Below are 17751 nucleotides of genomic sequence, written 5' to 3' on the forward strand. Positions count from 1 at the left end.
ATTCAGTATCAGCTTATTGTTGCTGCTTTGTTTGGTAACAAAAATCAGAAAGCTAATGGACATTGGACGCACATAACCACAACAACAGACTTGTGAATGAATGAGATGCGTTTTTTGTCACAAAATCAGAGGTTTCTGTGTTTGGCCTCAGCAATTACTGCTCCATCAACACACACACACACACACACACACACACACACACACACACACACACACACACACACACATACACATGGAAGCAGTTAGGCCAGGCTGGAGGTTCACTGTGAACTGCCAATCCATGCCAGTCGATTGGCCCCGACCTATCAACTGTTTCCATGAAGCCAATGACCTCTATATGGGGACATGGAGCAAGCGAGAGAGAGAGGAAGGATGGAGGGGGTGGGTTTGGGTGGGGGTGGCACTTTTTTTAGCAAGAGAGTGAAGTGTACTTTGGCTCTAAGGAGAAACTAGAGAAAATGAAAAGACGTTGTGTTAAACGTCGGTGAATATGCATGGCTGTATGCACGAAGAAGGAAGGAGGTTAAGCTGTAGCTTGTTATACCTTGTTTAACATCATCATATGCTCTGCCAAGGTTGGGGTGGGGGATGGGAATTATCCAGCATCGTTAAAAACCTCTAAAAGCAATGTCTACTCAAATGAAATCATATGATGAGAAGGTCAATGACTCTACAATGTTTTTTTTCCAAACAAAGTCATATCAAGAAAAGGTCATTGTAGTAAACAAGGTTTTGTGGGTCCTTTAAAAGTCTGAAAAGGGCAATTTGTTAATATGGCCAGAATTTTTAGTTTAAAACAAAAAAAAAAGAACTACGCAAGAGGTGATAGTTAGAAATCAATGTAGTTTCAGCTGTTGGATGTGGTGAGTATGTGACAAGAAAGGAGGTATTGTTACAGGTTTTCCTTTCTAAACAGAAAAATACCTCCATACACCTTCTGAATTCAAATTTCTCTCTTTTACTGAACCAAGACGAGCTTAATTGCCTTGTTAACCCATTGTAAAACACACTTTTTATCTCGACATAAAGTAGATAAAACTCACCAAAACAGTCATGTTTTGTCTTTCCACAATCTCCTCTGGTTTGGTGGGAAAAAAAATCAATTTCAAGATGTGAAAGTATTCCGACTCTACACGCCTTTTTTCGCCCACTGCTGATGCCCGACTCTTATTAGCTCAACTGACGCCGCTGTCCCCGCCTGCCATGTCTTCTCATCTGCGGAGTCATTGTCCTGATCACAGTCGCTGTAAATCGCCTCTGTACTGTATCCCCGGTCTTCAAACTGACATATTTTTGTCTCATACAGCCCCAATCTGGTGTCCGGCCCCATTCACTGGGAGGCCGATTGACTGGGCCCCGTGGCCTGTGGTGACTCCCTCCGTCGTCCAAGGTTGCGGTGCAGCTAGCTCTGCGGCTAACTGAACTACATGCAAACTATCTACTGGAGCACTGCCACATTAGCCCACACACCACATTGTGTGTCACAATGTGGTGTGTGGGCTAATGTGGCATCTCCTCATCAACAAAACATCTCCAAATCTCAAAGTAGTGCCAAGTTGAAGCCTGTTGAATAAAACGCATTTGAAGTAGAGCCCGACCGATAAAGGATTTTTAAGGCCGATACCGATACAAATATTTGGTGATTTAAAAATCGATATTCCGATATATCGGCCAATATATATATACATATATATATATATATATATATATATATATATATATATATATATATATATATATATAAATCCAGAAATGCGTAACAAAACAAACAGATTTCCATAACATTAGTTATTTGTAGTTATTTATGAGTCCTCACTGAAATAATATGATAATGCAGTTTAAAAATAAACTTGTTTGTTTTATTGTCACAACAGAACAGAGGAACATCAAAATTACTAGCTAAGTCAGTTTCACTCTCGGCTTACACCTAACAGCAGCAAAACTGGACATGATGGTCACAAATTTTGTCATGCTTATTTGAGTTAAGAGAACTGATGGGGATGTTCTTTTAATTGTTAATCAAGCAACGTATTTCTCGTGACAATTGCCAACTTACAATGAACACACTTCAACGATGATCTCAGTCGTGGATAACTGGTTTGCTCTGCCCGACCCGACGTTGTAGAGTGTCCTCTGGTGGACAAACTATGCAACGCCAACACTCATAACATGGTTGAAGGGTGTTTCGTCCGTTTTTATTTTATTTTTTAAATATACCGATAGTTTGGAAAATGCCTAATATCGGCCGATAATATCGGCCAGCCGATATATCGGTCGGGCTCTAATTTGAAGCCCACCAGACCTTGTACAAAAAATGCTTGAATCAGGGTATAAAGGCATTGGGATTGCATGGGATGTCAGAAATCTGTAAAGCTGTCATGAAAAGCCCTCAGTAAACACCTGCTACAACCCAGTATTGTTCTGTATTCACATCGGGAGCATGCTCCAGCACTAACAACTTTAATTCGTGCAACTCTGATAAGCGATCTCCTGTAAGCGGGTAAGGGTTGTTCCAATACTGTATACTGTATCCTAAAATGCTGGAATATGACAGCTATTGATGTACCTATTTGATACCACGAAATGTATTAATTAGAAGCGCGACCCTGCTACTTTTCCAGCAGTGTGTACCTGTATCAGGATGGGAAAAGTATATTGGTACATCTCCATTTAGGGTTCAGGGTTTTTATTGCCAGTATGGACATGAAAAAGGTATTTAATTGCACCAATATTGGTCTTAAAAAGGCTTAAATTTAACTCGTTGAAACCTGCAGTGAAAGCCTGAGTAAAACTCTCAGAAGAGACATGTAAGTGGTGCAACAAGTCCTTTTGAAATCAGAAAACCCTGAGGGCTTCAACAATATGATTCCTTTGGACTTATAGCTGAAAACAATGAACAACATGTAAGGTGGGATCCAGTGAAGCAATGAAAAGACCTGCCTGTGTTTTCCCTTCGCTGTTGGCTATAATCTTATTTTAGCCACTACGTAATGGTCGTTAAATTACATAATTGGCCCTTGTCTGCCGGCCATGAATGCACTGGCTGTCTTGGAGCGATCGCACAAGGGGCCGCTTTATTTAAGGCTGAAGGTGAAGGGAGACGAAGAAGGGAGGTTAAGAGAGAGACACAGGAAAGCGAAACAGAAGATGTGGAGAGATGTAATAGACAGAAGAGAAGGGATGTTTAGGAGAAAAAAGGATGTGGTAGTCAAAAAGAGACGGAAAACAATGTTTCAGAGGGCATGTTTCTTACACTTTCACCGCAGACGAGCCTCTGCCTCTCTCACGCATATGCTGATGTCACTTCCCTTGTACACACACTGTGCTGTGCTGCACTATCTTCACTATCTCACAGTGCAGCTTTGCTTCTGTTGTTTGCTTACCGTCAGTGCAGTGACAAGATTTCTGGGATAAGTTTGCCCTCTGTAATGCCCAGACCGCTGTTCTGTTGCCCTTTTACCTTGTAGAACTAACATGCAGACGTTCAGTCACGTTAAGCCGCGTTATCTTGAAATGTCTTATCTCTGTGAATTGATAAAAGCCTTATCTTTAATCAAGTCTTTGTTTATAGAATAATTTAAGTAATACCTTTGATCCAGCATTTTTTTTGGTTTGTTTTGCACATAAAATAAGTTGGTGTGCATACAAAAAGACAGATTTTAAAAAAGATTGGTCAAAACTGAAGCAGCAGAGGTTGAGATGTCCTGACTTTCACCCACTAGCATGGGCAAGCACTTCCCACAATGCAACACCATACCCTCTATCTCTTGTAAATGCTCATAATGCAGGCTTTTTGTTGAGACTTTTAAAGTCTGGAGCCCAATCCATCATAATCCTGATGACGCCATTTGGATTATTTTCACAGATTTTTAGAAAGCTGCATCCCAAGCCACATTATACAACTGTTTTCACAGGCTGAGACATGTTTCCCATGACGTGTAAACTGAACTTTAGGTATTAAAGTGACATTTCATTTGGAAAGTACTGGTGTAGGAAGCTAGGTGATGCACTGCTGTGGAGGGGGGCAGCAGCAAAACGTACATTAGCCACCTAAAAGAAGGCCCACCTAAAAATATTCATATCAATTTGTGTGTTTATTAGAGTATTTTCACCGCTTTATGTTGCTGTCAGATGGTCCTTTCGGATAGGAAACTGGAGCCGTAGTATCCATCATTGACAAAATGACATTTTACCTCAGAATACGACAGTTGCTGGTCTACCGCTGTCCCCATCGGTTGGTTTATTTGTGTGACTTGTGACAGATTCACGGAAGTCACACACTCACACAAACAAACAAATCGATTGAGGAAGCTGTAGACCAGCCACTCCCAAGTTCTGTGAGGGGGTGGGGTGGGCCGACCACTATTTACTGTAGTCGGGCTTTTCTGTACACATTGGCCAGCTTGGTCTGGTTTGACTCAGCACATCAGGGATTAGTATTTCCACTACAACCTGGGCCACCTGCTTGAAGGTGTGTCTTTAACTGATAACACGCTTGTCTTGGGTAGAGGTGAAAGTATACTCCTCCTCCCTCAGTACTATTGAAGAATAGACTCTAAAAAAGCTTCATTAATTCGCTTATGAACATGTTTCATTTGCTATATCTTCTTCACAATAAAAATCCCCTGTTATTAAGTTAATTAAGAGCTTATGAAGCAGCAAAATCAGGAAATGTTGGGTGTTAAGCAGTAACTTAACGACTTCTGAAACAGCTAAAGTTTAATTTATAGTGAAATTAATCATACTACAGAACATGTTTCCACTGTTTTCACTGTCAACGCTGCCAGCTGCAGCCTAAACCACTTGGTCAAGGCTGTAACCTTTCAGGTGTCGGTCGTTGCTCAAACACAGTTTCTGGATGCTTTTATGCCTCTTAGAATTTCCAGAGTTTCTCACACTGTTTTCCATGGCCTGTTTTTTCTTTCTTTCCACTGTTACTGCCTTGTTCTTCATTTCCTGCTGCAGTGTGTCCCCTCTTTTAATTTCATCTCCACGCTCCTCCTCCTCCTCCTCGGCCTCACTAGGCCCCTTCCTTTTTTTCTCTGTTTAGTCTATAGGGTTCATATAGGCCAATGCTTGCAGCCACCACTCCTAGTAAGTCATAGATGTGTATGAACGTAATACAGAGACTTTGAAGCATAACAAATTAGTAAATTTTCTGGTTTTGGAATATTTATAGGTTCTGTGAAAAATGTGGAAAAATAATTGCTGAGGTACAAGTATGACCACACTTTCCATGTTGCTGAGGATCACGTGTTTATTTCATTTCTACGTGTCCTGGTATAACCGTCTCAGAGCCATTATACTGTCAGAAAGATGTCTCTCTGGCATTCAGAATGCTAATGTTTGCAAAATGTGCATGTACACCCTGCAGTTTTAGGCCACCCTCTCCTGTTCACTCTCTTTTTGCATGAGCTCTCTGTTCCCCATTCTTTCATCACTTGGTTTGGGTCATGCTGCGCAGTCACTTCCTTTTCTGGTTCCCACGTGAACTCAGAGCCGAGTGGCACAGGAGGTTTCTTTGATGCACTTTAGTCCGGCTTATTTTTTCATTTCTCACTCGTGCTGTCTTTCTCGCCATCTCTCTGTCTCGCTTTCTCTTTCCCTCTCCCTCGTTTCATCCGATAGGTCATACAAGAAATCGCTTTGATAGCTTCCTGAGGAAATAACACCCACTTCCTGTCTATGTGCCTCCCCATTTGCCACCTTCCCCCAGTATTTTTTTCTTCTTCTTCTGTGCTCAGTGCTGGAGATGCAGTGGTGCTCTTAGGAATCCCCCAGTCACTGCTAATGAGTCTGTGGCCTGATGAGAGAGCCAGATAAACAGCAGTACAAACATAGCAAGCTATAGCCATTAGCTGCTGGGCTATTTTTGGAGGCTGCCCTCATAGCATATAGAGGACAGGACGCAGCCTATTGTGACCAAGTGTAAGAAGAGAACCGTGACCTATGCTTATACAATGGATTCTGTAGCCAGGTGCATGTAGAGATTGTGAATGAGAGAAGCTCTAATTTTAGTGTTTTTTAGGACAGGAAGATATATGCTGGGTGTTTCTAACCAGCTGGTACCTTTTTTCTGTTTTTTTCCCTGCTTGGGTTTGTTGCTCAGTCTTCTTTAGTGAGCTGATCAACAGCAGAATTGCTTTCCACTTTCTTGAGACATTGTTTTCCTCTTGAGAAACCATTCACAGCATTTTTTTTCACGTTGATTTCATCTGTCTTTCTTTTATAATACAACTTGGGTACTAAAATCAGACATTTTAAAATTCTACACTTAAAACAGTTGGATGAAAAGCAGACTATCACTGCCCTCTTTGGTTGAACTACACCCTGCATCACTGATGGATGCTGTCAGAAGTGCGCTCTTTCTGTCTGCACCTGTAGCCACACCCAACAGTTGTGAAGTGTGAATAATGGCCACTTCACTGAAATAGGAAACATCTTGTGTCCAGCAGTTAACCTTTTAAAATAAAAAGTATTCACATATTCATAGATTTGAACAAAATGGATTAAAGGTATTAACATGTAGCTGCATCAATGAGTCTAAATAATCGATGAGTCGATCAAAAGAAAATTAACTATTTTAATACTTGATTAGGGTTAACTGAACTGATTTCAGTAATTTTAAGCAAAAAATTTGAAACATTTGCTGGTTCCAGCTTCATAAATGTAAGGATTTGCAGCTTTCTTTGTCATTTATAAAAGTAAAAAAAGAGTCTTGAAAGTTGGTTGGACAAATGACGCAATTTGAAGACGTCACTTTGGGTCTTGGGAAATTTTGATGAGCATTTTCTGACAGTTTTTTGTCGATCAATTAATTGTGAAAATAATCAGCACATTAATCGCTAATGAGAAGAATGGTTAGTTGCTGCTGTAGTTGTGTGGAAAGCGTCTCATGATTCTGAATCTAACATCATCCTGTTTTCATGTCATTGTGTACTGTACTTTTGATCCAAGTATGTGCAATGATTTGCTTGTTTTAGATACCACTGTTAATGGCACTCGTGTCATCTGCCTGAAGAAGACGATATAAAAAAACAGGTTTCAGCTGTTGTGCAACAATAAGCTGAAACACTGTTGGCCAATCCTCTAAATGATAAACACTCTCTAGTTGCTTCTGAAAAACATGATGGTGGCGCACTTCAAATCATTGATTCAACACTTTGTGGTGCCCACTGCATGATATTGATATCTGATATTGCCGTGTTGAAGTTGTTCCTGGAACATCATAATTAATGTCTTTCTAGGACCAATCACTGAAGCGAAAAAAAATGAAAATAATGATAACTCTACTCTCTGAAATAAAAAAAGTGAACGATTTAATGGAAACAAACAGGATATGAACACCTTTCTCCTGAGTGAACACCCTGTACTTAACCGACTCAGCCTTCGTCGCTGTTTCGTTGAGACAATGGTCCAATTACTTTTATTGAATGTAACACAATAAACATAAACCCTGGAGCAACAGTAATTATGATGTTGTGGGAGCAACACCAACACGGTGAATACAGATACACTGGTGTCCGTTGTGGTGCCGCTCAGGAGCATCTGTATGTAAAGGTACAGCATCATCCGATCTGGTCTCGGTGCACTAAACTCATCACACTCCCCTCTGACAGTCACTCATCAACAGGTCTGGGCCCCACCGGTGTCGGTATGGACGCTGAAGACGCCCACTTCGGGGTGAGGCCACAGTTCGACTCGTCCACTCTTCTTGGTCTGAGGGGTTTCACTAAAACGGCTGATTGTTTTAACGGTTTCACAATGGATGTGGGGTTTGCATAAGAGCTGATGTAACAGTGACTCAGTTATTATTAGGCTGCTGCGTAACCTCTTAGTGACCTGGTGGATATATGAAATGCTAAACTGTGCTGCTGCTGCTGCTGCTCCATCTAAATGTTCAAACAGGTGCAGTTTTTTTCTTTTGCTTATGTACAGTATTAGAGCCCGGCATGGGCGGCCCAGAGAGGAATGCTGCTGTAAAGACCAGTTGTCATATAACACACACACACATTCGCACACGTATACACACATATACACACACGTTCACCGGCAGCTCCCCACAATCACATAGGAATGGCCCCCTCCCACATACGTGCTCAGTCTTAACCCACACACACACACAAAGGCACGTACGCTTGATGGCTATCATTGGATTGATGCCACCTGACACTTAGTTAGTACTGGAATGTGATGGGAGGGAGGGGGGAGGGCAGGGTGGGGGGCAGCTGCCGACTCTCAGGAGCACCGGAGCTGATCTCTGCACCTCTGGGACGCTCTGTTCAAATACTCAGATCCTCGTGGTCTTTCTCCCTCAGCTAGTCTGTATCGGTCAAGAAAGACCCTCACAGTTTGGAGCTTATGCCAGCAGCGATCATGTATTAATGGAGGTAAAGGGTTACTGTTGAGACTCACAGACTGTCTCCATCTGTTGTCTGAACTGTGCCATATGCTGGAATGTACCACTTGGCTCCGTCTGGGGCAGAGGAGGCGCCCACTCCTGCCCCTCCACATAGTCCTATGCGCTTTAAATGCAGAGCAGAGTTGACCTTCCCTACTTCCCTCTGAGTAAGCGCAATTAGCTTCCTCCTGACCACTTCAATTTATCTCAAGAGTATGAACATTTATTACAGTGACTCTGATCTCAAGGGATCTGCTTCAGCATCTCCTGTAATGAGGAGGCTGAGATCACGAGTGCAACTTAGGGGCAGCAATGCTTTTACAGGGTTTTACGAGCATCTTCTGCTTTTGCATCTTAATGGAAGTGTGTCAATTAATTGAGATGGAAACAGAAATCGTTCTATATTCTTTTAGAGCTGCAACGCTCTGTCAGTTAACCGATTACTCAGTCAGCTGTTTTCGCTATAATCGATTGATCATTACTTTCAAGTCATTTTTCAAGCAAAACTGCTTGAAGTTTGATGGTTCCAAGCCCTCAAATTAAAGAATTTATTACTTTTCTTGGTTTTACGTTATCGTAAATTGAATATTTTGTGGTTTTACACAAAATATTTAAATTCAGTGACATCAGCTTGAAGTCTAGGATACTGTGAAGGCCATTTTTTTCTGCGTTTTGAGATTTTATAGATCAAACAATCGATTAATCAAGAAAGTAATCAGCAGATCAACCAATATAAAAATAATCTTTACTCACTCAATTTAGTATTTAGTTTACCCTCACACTTGACTAAATGTCAACAGAGAATTTATCTGCGACTGATATTTGATTCCTTTATCCAAGCAAAAACTTTTACAGAAATTTCATTGACATTTTTCAGACATTTCATAGACCAAACAACAAATCAATTAATTGAGAATGGAAACAGTCGTTAGTTGCAGCCCTAACTTCTGGTTCCTTCTCAGTTGTTAATCTTACGCACCTGTTGTTAAGACCGTATGTTGTGAAAGAAACCAGTTTTCTCTTGAGCCGTGACAGTGCAGCATTTTATCTTTCTACCAGGAAATGGCTTGATATGCTTTTGCAGCATTAGTCAGTTATCATTGTTGTTGTTGTTGTCATGGTGACATAACTGTGTTTGTTTGGGTTAAGGTGGCGTTGGCGGGTTTCGTTTTGGGAAGGTTCTCGGTGGCCAGTTGTGTGTGTGTGTGTGGTTGTGTGAAAAAGAGGAGGTGTGTCTCCGTGTGTCTGTCTGTGTCCCTGTGAGTGTGTATGTCCTGTGGCCTGTGTCTCTGTTTGTCTAACCCCTCCTACGCATGTTGCTCCAACACTGGTCTTTCTCAACCCGCAGCCCACTGGATATGACCATGAATGAACACATTCTCTCTCTCTCTGTCTGTCTGTTTCACACACTGTCTTTCTCTCCCTCGACTATCAGCTCTGCTTCTCTCTTTACAAGAACTCACCTTGACCTCACAGCATTTATCGGCTCGCCTAACCACTGTACACACACACACACACACTAGCACAGACTGTGTTCAGGCCATGAATCGTATCGTGGTTGTTTACACAGTCACATTTCCTTAAAAAACCCCAACCGCTAAGTGATTTTTCAGTTCCTACTTAAAACATGTTGATAATACATAACCACACATATGATTAAACGCTCATGCAACATGCAAACATTCACAACAGCGCTCTTTGACAAAATCACAGTTTGAACGATGAAAACAAAAGACATAGTTTGATAGTGTCGGGTAGTTGCGTGGGATCATGGGAGATGTTGTCTTCATTGTTAAACAACCACCATTATGGATGAAAAAATCTACGTGACTGAGACAGAAAAGCTTATGGAGTCTAGTTTTATTCACGTTATGTTTAGTCACATTCGCCGACTTCCTCCCTCACTCTCGTGGCATCTTATGGTTTTTCCTCCCTCACGTTATAGCAACGGGCGACTAAATAAAATGCATCATTACTGTGAGTAAAAATCACTGATTTTTCTAGTTTTGAGCATTGTAGGAAATATTTTTGATGATTTAAGTACACAACTCAATAAAATATATAATAAAGATCTAGACATTTAAATGCTGGAATGTTACTTTAAGGCCAAAACACAATCACAATAGTGCAATAAAATAAAAGAAGAGTTAAACAAGACGGACTTGAAACATGGTGGTTAAAATGATATAGGATAAAGCAATAAAGAACTTAATTAAACTGGCAATAGACAAGTTTGTTGATGGCACAATGTAATGGATATATAATAATGAAACCAGTAACAGCAACACCAACAATAATACCACTTGGAAACGCTAGGGAGGAAAGTTGTATGTTGCCACTTTCACTAACATCGGGGGAGGAATATTACCTCTTTCACACTGGCCAAAAAAATCCACCAACACCTGCTAACATCTGGCTTTTGTCTTCACTACTAAGAGTACACAGACTCGGCTCAGCGCATCTTTTCAGGCAGATCATTCCAGGTTTTTGAAGTCTTTACAGAATAAAGACTCACCCCTGATCTTTAGCTTTGGGATAAATACGGTGAGAAGACACCGCTCAGGGATCGTATGTTACGTGGAGGTTCATATCGTCATGCCACCTGACCCTGTGCTTAATGATGACCTTGAGGTACTGTAATTCAATACCGTCATACAAAATATATGTCAAGCTACTTTAGAAACAGTATTCATAACCCTGAATCTATAAAATAACTCTTCACAAGGCTCTTCTTAAGACTTTTTTTTCCCCTCCACTCACTTTTTCCTTTGACTCATACTTACACCTCTTTGACCCTGTACTCACCCTCTGTACTCACCTAGCAGGGGACAATGGTTAGTGTTGCTGTTGGGCTTTCAGATGTGTGTGTGTGTGTGTGTGTGTGTGTGTGTGTGTGTGTGTGTGTGTGTGTGTGTGTGTGTGTGTGTGTGTGTGTGTGTGTGTGTGTGTGTGTGTGTGTGTGTGTGTGTGTGTGTGTGAGTTTGGGTGTTCCCTGGTAGCGTCTCTGGGTCTGCAGCCTTCAGAGAACTGAGTACAGTACATGAGCTATGTGTTATTTGTGTGTTTTGGGTGTGTATGCGTGCAGGGGAAGTGGTGCGGGGTGTAGAGGGTGGGGGTAAATTGGTCACCCGCTCTGATGCATTTTTTTCCCATTCATGGATTTCAAAGGCAGGGATTGGCATAAACCTCTAATTTCAGATTAGTTGAGTTACATTTTTAGACCTGGAGGGTTTGCATCATGGTAACTGGAGGAGATTTTTCCTCTTGAGCCTGTTACTAAATCAGAAAAACTATTTGCAGTGGCAGAATTTGGCCAAACTTCAGATCGAAGATGTTGTTTTGCAGTGCATGTTAAACACATTATTCCTCAATGATTTCAACACCTAAACTAAATGTTTAAGTGTGGCCTGAGGGAAGAGGACTCCAGCATTTCAGAGAAAAACCCTCCAATCTTTATGAAAAACTAAAACGTATTTAGTTAAAAAACCTTTTTAATTGCTTCATTATCAGTTCATTATCATTTTTATGAGTGTCCCTTCCCCAGTCGCCTCATGATTTATTTCAAGAGAGAATAAGCTCTACTGGAACGCAAGTAAATATTGTAAATAATGCATGCTTTGTCATTAGAGCAAAGTTAGTGCAAAACTTTAGCTTTCGCTTTTTATTCCTTTGCCTTGCTTGGCTCATATTAATGTGATCTTACTTACTCCATTATGACACATCAGGCCTGAGGAGGTGGGATTGGAAGCTGGGACATTTTCCCTCTTTCCGCTTGGTGTTATTTTGCACTTGTAAAGTTCACCGTGTCCAAACCCTAATCTGTCGTTATGTCTGGCTCTGCTCAGCGGGGGCTCAGGATGTCAAAGAGGTAGCCTACCGGTTCAAAGTTATAGCACGTAATGTTTGCTAATTGTCTTGTTTTCTTCCTCCTCCCCCCCCCTTTTCCCTTTTTCCATAGCAGGGCGTGTTTGGGGCTCAGTGCTCTAACCCAGCCATGAGCATCATCGGGGCCGAGGATGAGGATTTCGAGAATGATCTGACTGATGTGAGTGAATAAGAGTGGCAGCTGAAATGAATGTTATCATCACTTCTCACGTTTCTTTTCTGTTTCACTTGTTTCTTGGCTCTATTTGTGTATTCTCTCTCTCTCTTTCAGGTGGTTGATGACCAGTGCTCATGCTTCAACAATATAGAACAGCTGAAGGAACGGCCGGCCCACCTGCTGGTCTTCATGCAACATGTCATTCTACAGTTTGACCCTGCTCCCCTGGTGAGATATACAACTTCTATAATGCAACACACAGTCGATACAAAATGTATGGACAGTCCATCTCATGCAAGTCTAACAGATCAGATATGCCTCTGTTTTAATCAATACAGCCTTAAAGTTTGAGCTGAAGTGTGTTTTCACTGCTTTCACTGCACGGTGAAAGCAGACTGTATTAATGAGAGTGTGTTTGTGTGTACATCTATACTACTGCTGAAACAACACTAAACTTAAATGTTGTTTAAGTGACAGTTCACCCCCAAATAAAAAAAAGAAAAAATGTTTTTCCTCTTACCTGTGATGCTGTTTATCCATCTAGATTGTTCTGAATCTGAGTTTTTTTGAGTTATCTGCCGCAGAGATGTCAGATGATTCTCTCAAATTTAATAACGAGAGACACGTACTCGGGACAGCACAGGATGTAAACATTAATGGCGTCCTTCTCGGCTTACCTGTACCTTTAGCCAGCTCAGTAAGTTATCTAAGTTAGCTTGGCTCTCGTCCATGAGTAGATGCGCGCTTTCTTCTGCATGGCGATGCAGTTGGTGGGGGGAGTTTGGTAGAAAAAAAATTGTTCCTCCGTGAAGCTGCTCGCAACAAGGCCTATGAATTATCTTCAGTAACTGGGTTGTGATTTGTGGAAAGAGGGGATCCTGTTATACCAAAACAATCTAGATGGATAAATAAGACTATATGTAAGAGGAAAAATATGTATTGTATGATTTTGGGTTGGACTTTCCTTTTTAGGTGTTGTTCAATTAGAAGATTGGCAGAAAATCAATGACAATTTTGAGAATCTGACTTTCAGTTCTGGTTATCTTTATTTTTGACTTTGTATATACTTAGCAATTTATTAATTCATGAAAATATACATCTGTATGTCAGTTGATAACAAAAATAATTGTTCCAGCCATATTATATATGCATTTATACAGAAAGATGGCCTGATAAATTTAGTCAGATCAGAATTAGTCAGTATACAGTATTTTCCCATGCTGATTTAATGCATTGGATCGGTGGACAATTTAATATTTGAACCAGGTGCTGGATGCTAACAAATAACCCAAAAATGGCCATTTTCCTGTATTTGATAGTAGGGACGGTTATATGGTATTTCATGTGGAAATTCACAGAACTGATATCCTAATTATTTGATTGTTTCATGCCATACGAGGAGTCAGACAGATTCTAAAGAGGTCCTAGTTTGGACTTGTAAACTCAAGCTACTAAAAGTAGAACAAGTTGTTCATGTTCCACTGCAGATGTTATGTGTAGTGACAAAGCTTTGCCTACAGCCACCCATGTTTGGGACACGAGTTAATCACAGCTTGCTCAGAACAAATAATCAGACAGATAGTTGAACAGAGAGTGCTTGATTCGATGCATTGAGAAGAAACTGTAAATACAAAGAGTTATTATTTCACTTAATAGATATTATCTAATTATGAGAGCCAAATCATGATAACATGACAAGATTTATGAGATAAGGCAAGGCAAGTTTATTTGTATCGCACCATTCAGACACAAGGCAAAAACATTAAAAATAAGACATTGAAGTGATAGTTTGGGTCTTTTGACGGACATTGTACGGTTAAGGGAATGTAGTGCCAAAGGTAAAGTCCTTTTTGACGGTGATGTAAAGCGTCAAAAATGTTCAAAACGTAGTGTACACTTAAGCGGATATATATGGACTAGGGATAAGTATCTCATACAACCTCACATCAAAAGACCCGAACTATCCCTTTAAGCTAACATTAAAATTGCTTTAAAAACAGTGAAAACAAAACAAAGATGAAAAATATATAGTATTTAGAGGACATAAACAACAAGAGCAAACAAAAAAAAAATAGCTACAGATTAAAAGGAATCATCAGAATCAGAATCAGAATACTTTATTAATCCCCGGGGGGAAATTGTTTAAAGTAGGAAGTTAAGGAAGTTAGCATCTATAGTTAGCATCACAAGTAACAGCCTCCTGACTTTGAAGCACCAGATGAGTTTGTGACCTTTTTTCATAGTGATATCAAATACACAGAAACTTTGGAGTGCATTGATACAGCATGCAGGACATTAAAGCAGTCACTGACCTTCTGTTCATCTCCCTCCTCTCTCAGCTGTGTTACCTCCATTCTGACCTCTTCAAGAGCTTCAGTGCCAAAGAGACCAAGAAACAGTTTGTGGAGTTCAACAACACTTTCTTGGACAAGGGTGCAGTAAGTAGAGCACTACACCACATTGGCTGTAAGAGATTGACTGTATACCAGTTTGAGGTGGATGCGGACGGCACCCTGATTATCACGAACACATGAATACATTTCCGATTTATTGTTAACTTATGGTAGAATAATGTTCACACTTTAGGATTGTGGCCTTGTTTTTTCCACTTGCTGACAGTTTTTGGAGATCGCCGACCAAAGCCCCAGATTGGTGCTCTATTTGATCGCTACCTGTGAACTGTTCAAAGACGATACCCGAGAGCTCGCCAATGCCTCGCAAATGGCCCAAAGATTAAATATCTGATGGTTGAGGATGGGTTGGGGAGTCATGCAGAGAGCTTAAGCTGATTAAGAGCAGAAACTCCTCTGCTGTCATTTGCAGTAGCTCTTTGAAACCAGTCTTGGCATGCGTCTATTGGTAGGGAGGGGACGCAATTATATAGTTTCAATCAGAATTCATTAGCCAGCACACAAGCTTTTCAATATTTGTAACCTTGTTGTCGTATCCGAACCACAATATGAGCTGCATATGGCAGCTATATGTTTTTATTGCAAAAATATCTATTTACCTCCAACTCTCACCTATAGTCTTTTCTATTTTTACGTTATTTTTTCACTGCAAATCAATGCACAAAATACTTGGGCTGCTTGTCTTTTATGTCACTCGTCGCTTGCGGGTTGGAGACCGTACCAACTTGTCGGGGATTCTTCCTTGTGAAAGAACTTATAACGTGTGAATCCCTGTCACTGATCCATCGTATAGTGCGCAAACCACAACGACTTAAAGACTTCCGATTACATGACAGAAAGTTAGAACAATACAGCGATCTGATCTGATCTGATCTGATCTGATCTGATCTGATCTGATCTGATCTGGCGACTTTGAAAGTCAGGTCAGCCAAGAATACTGATGTGAGTCAGAAAAAGGAAAGGAAATGCTGATGCTTGGAAACAAAAACACCACCAAGTTAGCGGGCAGAGAGGGAGGGACTTCACACTGATAACATGCAGACACATGCAGTGTGTTATTCTTACGCAACTTAGATTATTACGAACGCTATTAGTGAGCATGCACTATATAGTGATTGTAATGAAGGCCATAACAGTGATCGACTTGTAATGGTCACTCTCTTTCTTTGTTTTATATTATGTGATTTTAAGCTTTGGAGAGTCTTGTCAGTTGATGGTGTGCATCATACAAAAATCAATTTAGAAGAGCACAGCAGCCTTTGCAATATAGATATAGATCTGAGACACTGTACAGCTGCAGTCTGCACGAATGTGTGTCGGCTCTGTTAGATCTGTCTGTCCTCTGTGTCTGTGCAGCATCCTTCAGTTTCTGCCTGTCCTCCCTGTTTTTCCCTCCCTGTACACCTGGCCTCTGTCTCTCCTCTGTTATATTTCCTCTCCACAGCTCATCCTCTGTCCATGTCTGTCATTCGCTCCCTGTCTTTCTGTCTGTCTGTCTGACCCCACTGCTTCCTGTCAGGATCGTGGGAAAGCCCTTTAGGAGGAGTCTTCCTCTCTTAGTGTGTCTCTCTCTCTCTCTCTCTCTCTCTCTCTCTCTCTCTCTCTCTCTCTCTCTCTCTCTCTCTCTCTCTCTGTTGTAAACCCATTGACTCCAAGTCAGCCCATGTGGTTATTTTCATGTCAGTGTCAGAGCTGTGTCTCTTCCCACTTGGAATATATGTGTTTTTTTCTGTCTTGGTCTGTTTATTTCTGATGTTTAAATGACCCCTTGTGGTGAGATGTAGTTACTGCACTCTTTATTTGGATTCTTCACCACTGATACACAGTACACACTGTTTTCTAAGGGTCAATACATAACAAAGAAAGAATATTCTATGTAGGTGTAGAGCAGCAACGGTTTGTCGATTAAACGATCCGTTAATTTAAAAAAATGATTTTTGATAATTGATTAATTGTTTCAGTCAAACACTTGTTTGTCCCTGCTACTTAAATGTAAAGGTTTTATGTAAGGTCTGGTTCATTTTTGATTGTTAATTGTAAAGTCTTTGGATTTTAGACTGTTGCTGCAGCAATTTGAAGATGTCACTTTGGCCTTTGGGAAATTATGAAGAGCATTTTTTACAAGTTTTTGACATTTTATGAACTGAACAATGTATCAATTCACAGAGGTGTTGATTTGAATTTATGGTCATTTTGGAGGCTGTAGTTCATGATGGTGTTAAACTGTACTGCATTATGTAGAGAGTTGTTTCTGTTAGCCTGCCCATTATTGACTCAATAGTGTGGACAAAATAATAGAAACACCCTGCCTCAGTATAACAATTAAACAGCAGCACAATCTGACTCAAAAATGAACATAAAGTGGAATAAACACCTCTTTGAAACAGATTCAACAAGAACTTAACCTTTGGTAAGGTTTACTACAGGACTGTTGTATTAGACTTTATTACTTTGAAACACTGATGATTGATGTTCCTAATAAAATGGCTAAGTAATAGATCTAAGCTAAAATAATATTCAGTCTTCAGTTATAAATTCTTAACATCATTTCTGTTTCTATTTGTCTTTTTCTCCACAATATAGATTCTCAGAGTGGCAGCACCACCTAATGTAACCTATGAATTGGGTAAGTTATTTTCATGTGGTGTATTAATTAAAAATCATTCTATATTCTAAGCTATATACACACAGACATCATCCTCACGTGATGTCTTCTTCCCTCTCTTTCACTCACTTCGCCTGTCCCTCCCTTCTCTAAGACCGAATCCGTCCAGATCTGCTCTCCGAGGACACCCAAAAACGTTATGCTCAGGAGATTCAGGCCCTGCAGGCGGCCGAAGTGGCCAAACAGCTGGAAGATTTCAAGTGAGAATCCACATTCAGAATTCCATTCAGCC

At 40.6% G+C, this 17751-nt stretch overlaps 1 protein-coding gene across 4 annotated transcripts in view; it reads left to right on the top strand.

Annotated features, from left to right (window-relative positions):
- The window catches only part of arhgef1 (Rho guanine nucleotide exchange factor (GEF) 1), a 42573-nt gene that overhangs the window by 5441 nt on the left and 19381 nt on the right, over positions 1–17751 (top strand). For 3 of the 4 annotated variants that reach the window (XM_073484749.1, XM_073484748.1, XM_073484750.1), the window contains exons 2-6: positions 12363–12446; positions 12558–12671; positions 14783–14881; positions 17438–17480; positions 17614–17719. In XM_073484749.1, the coding sequence (XP_073340850.1) occupies positions 12396–12446; positions 12558–12671; positions 14783–14881; positions 17438–17480; positions 17614–17719 (413 nt within the window). In that variant the 5' untranslated portion in view covers positions 12363–12395. Of the gene's footprint in view, positions 1–12359; positions 12447–12557; positions 12672–14782; positions 14882–17437; positions 17481–17613; positions 17720–17751 lie in introns of all 4 variants that reach the window. The other variant, XM_073484747.1, reaches the window with a different exon arrangement.

Source organism: Pagrus major, chromosome 17 (genome assembly GCF_040436345.1).
Source record: "Pagrus major chromosome 17, Pma_NU_1.0".
NCBI lineage: Eukaryota > Metazoa > Chordata > Actinopteri > Spariformes > Sparidae > Pagrus > Pagrus major.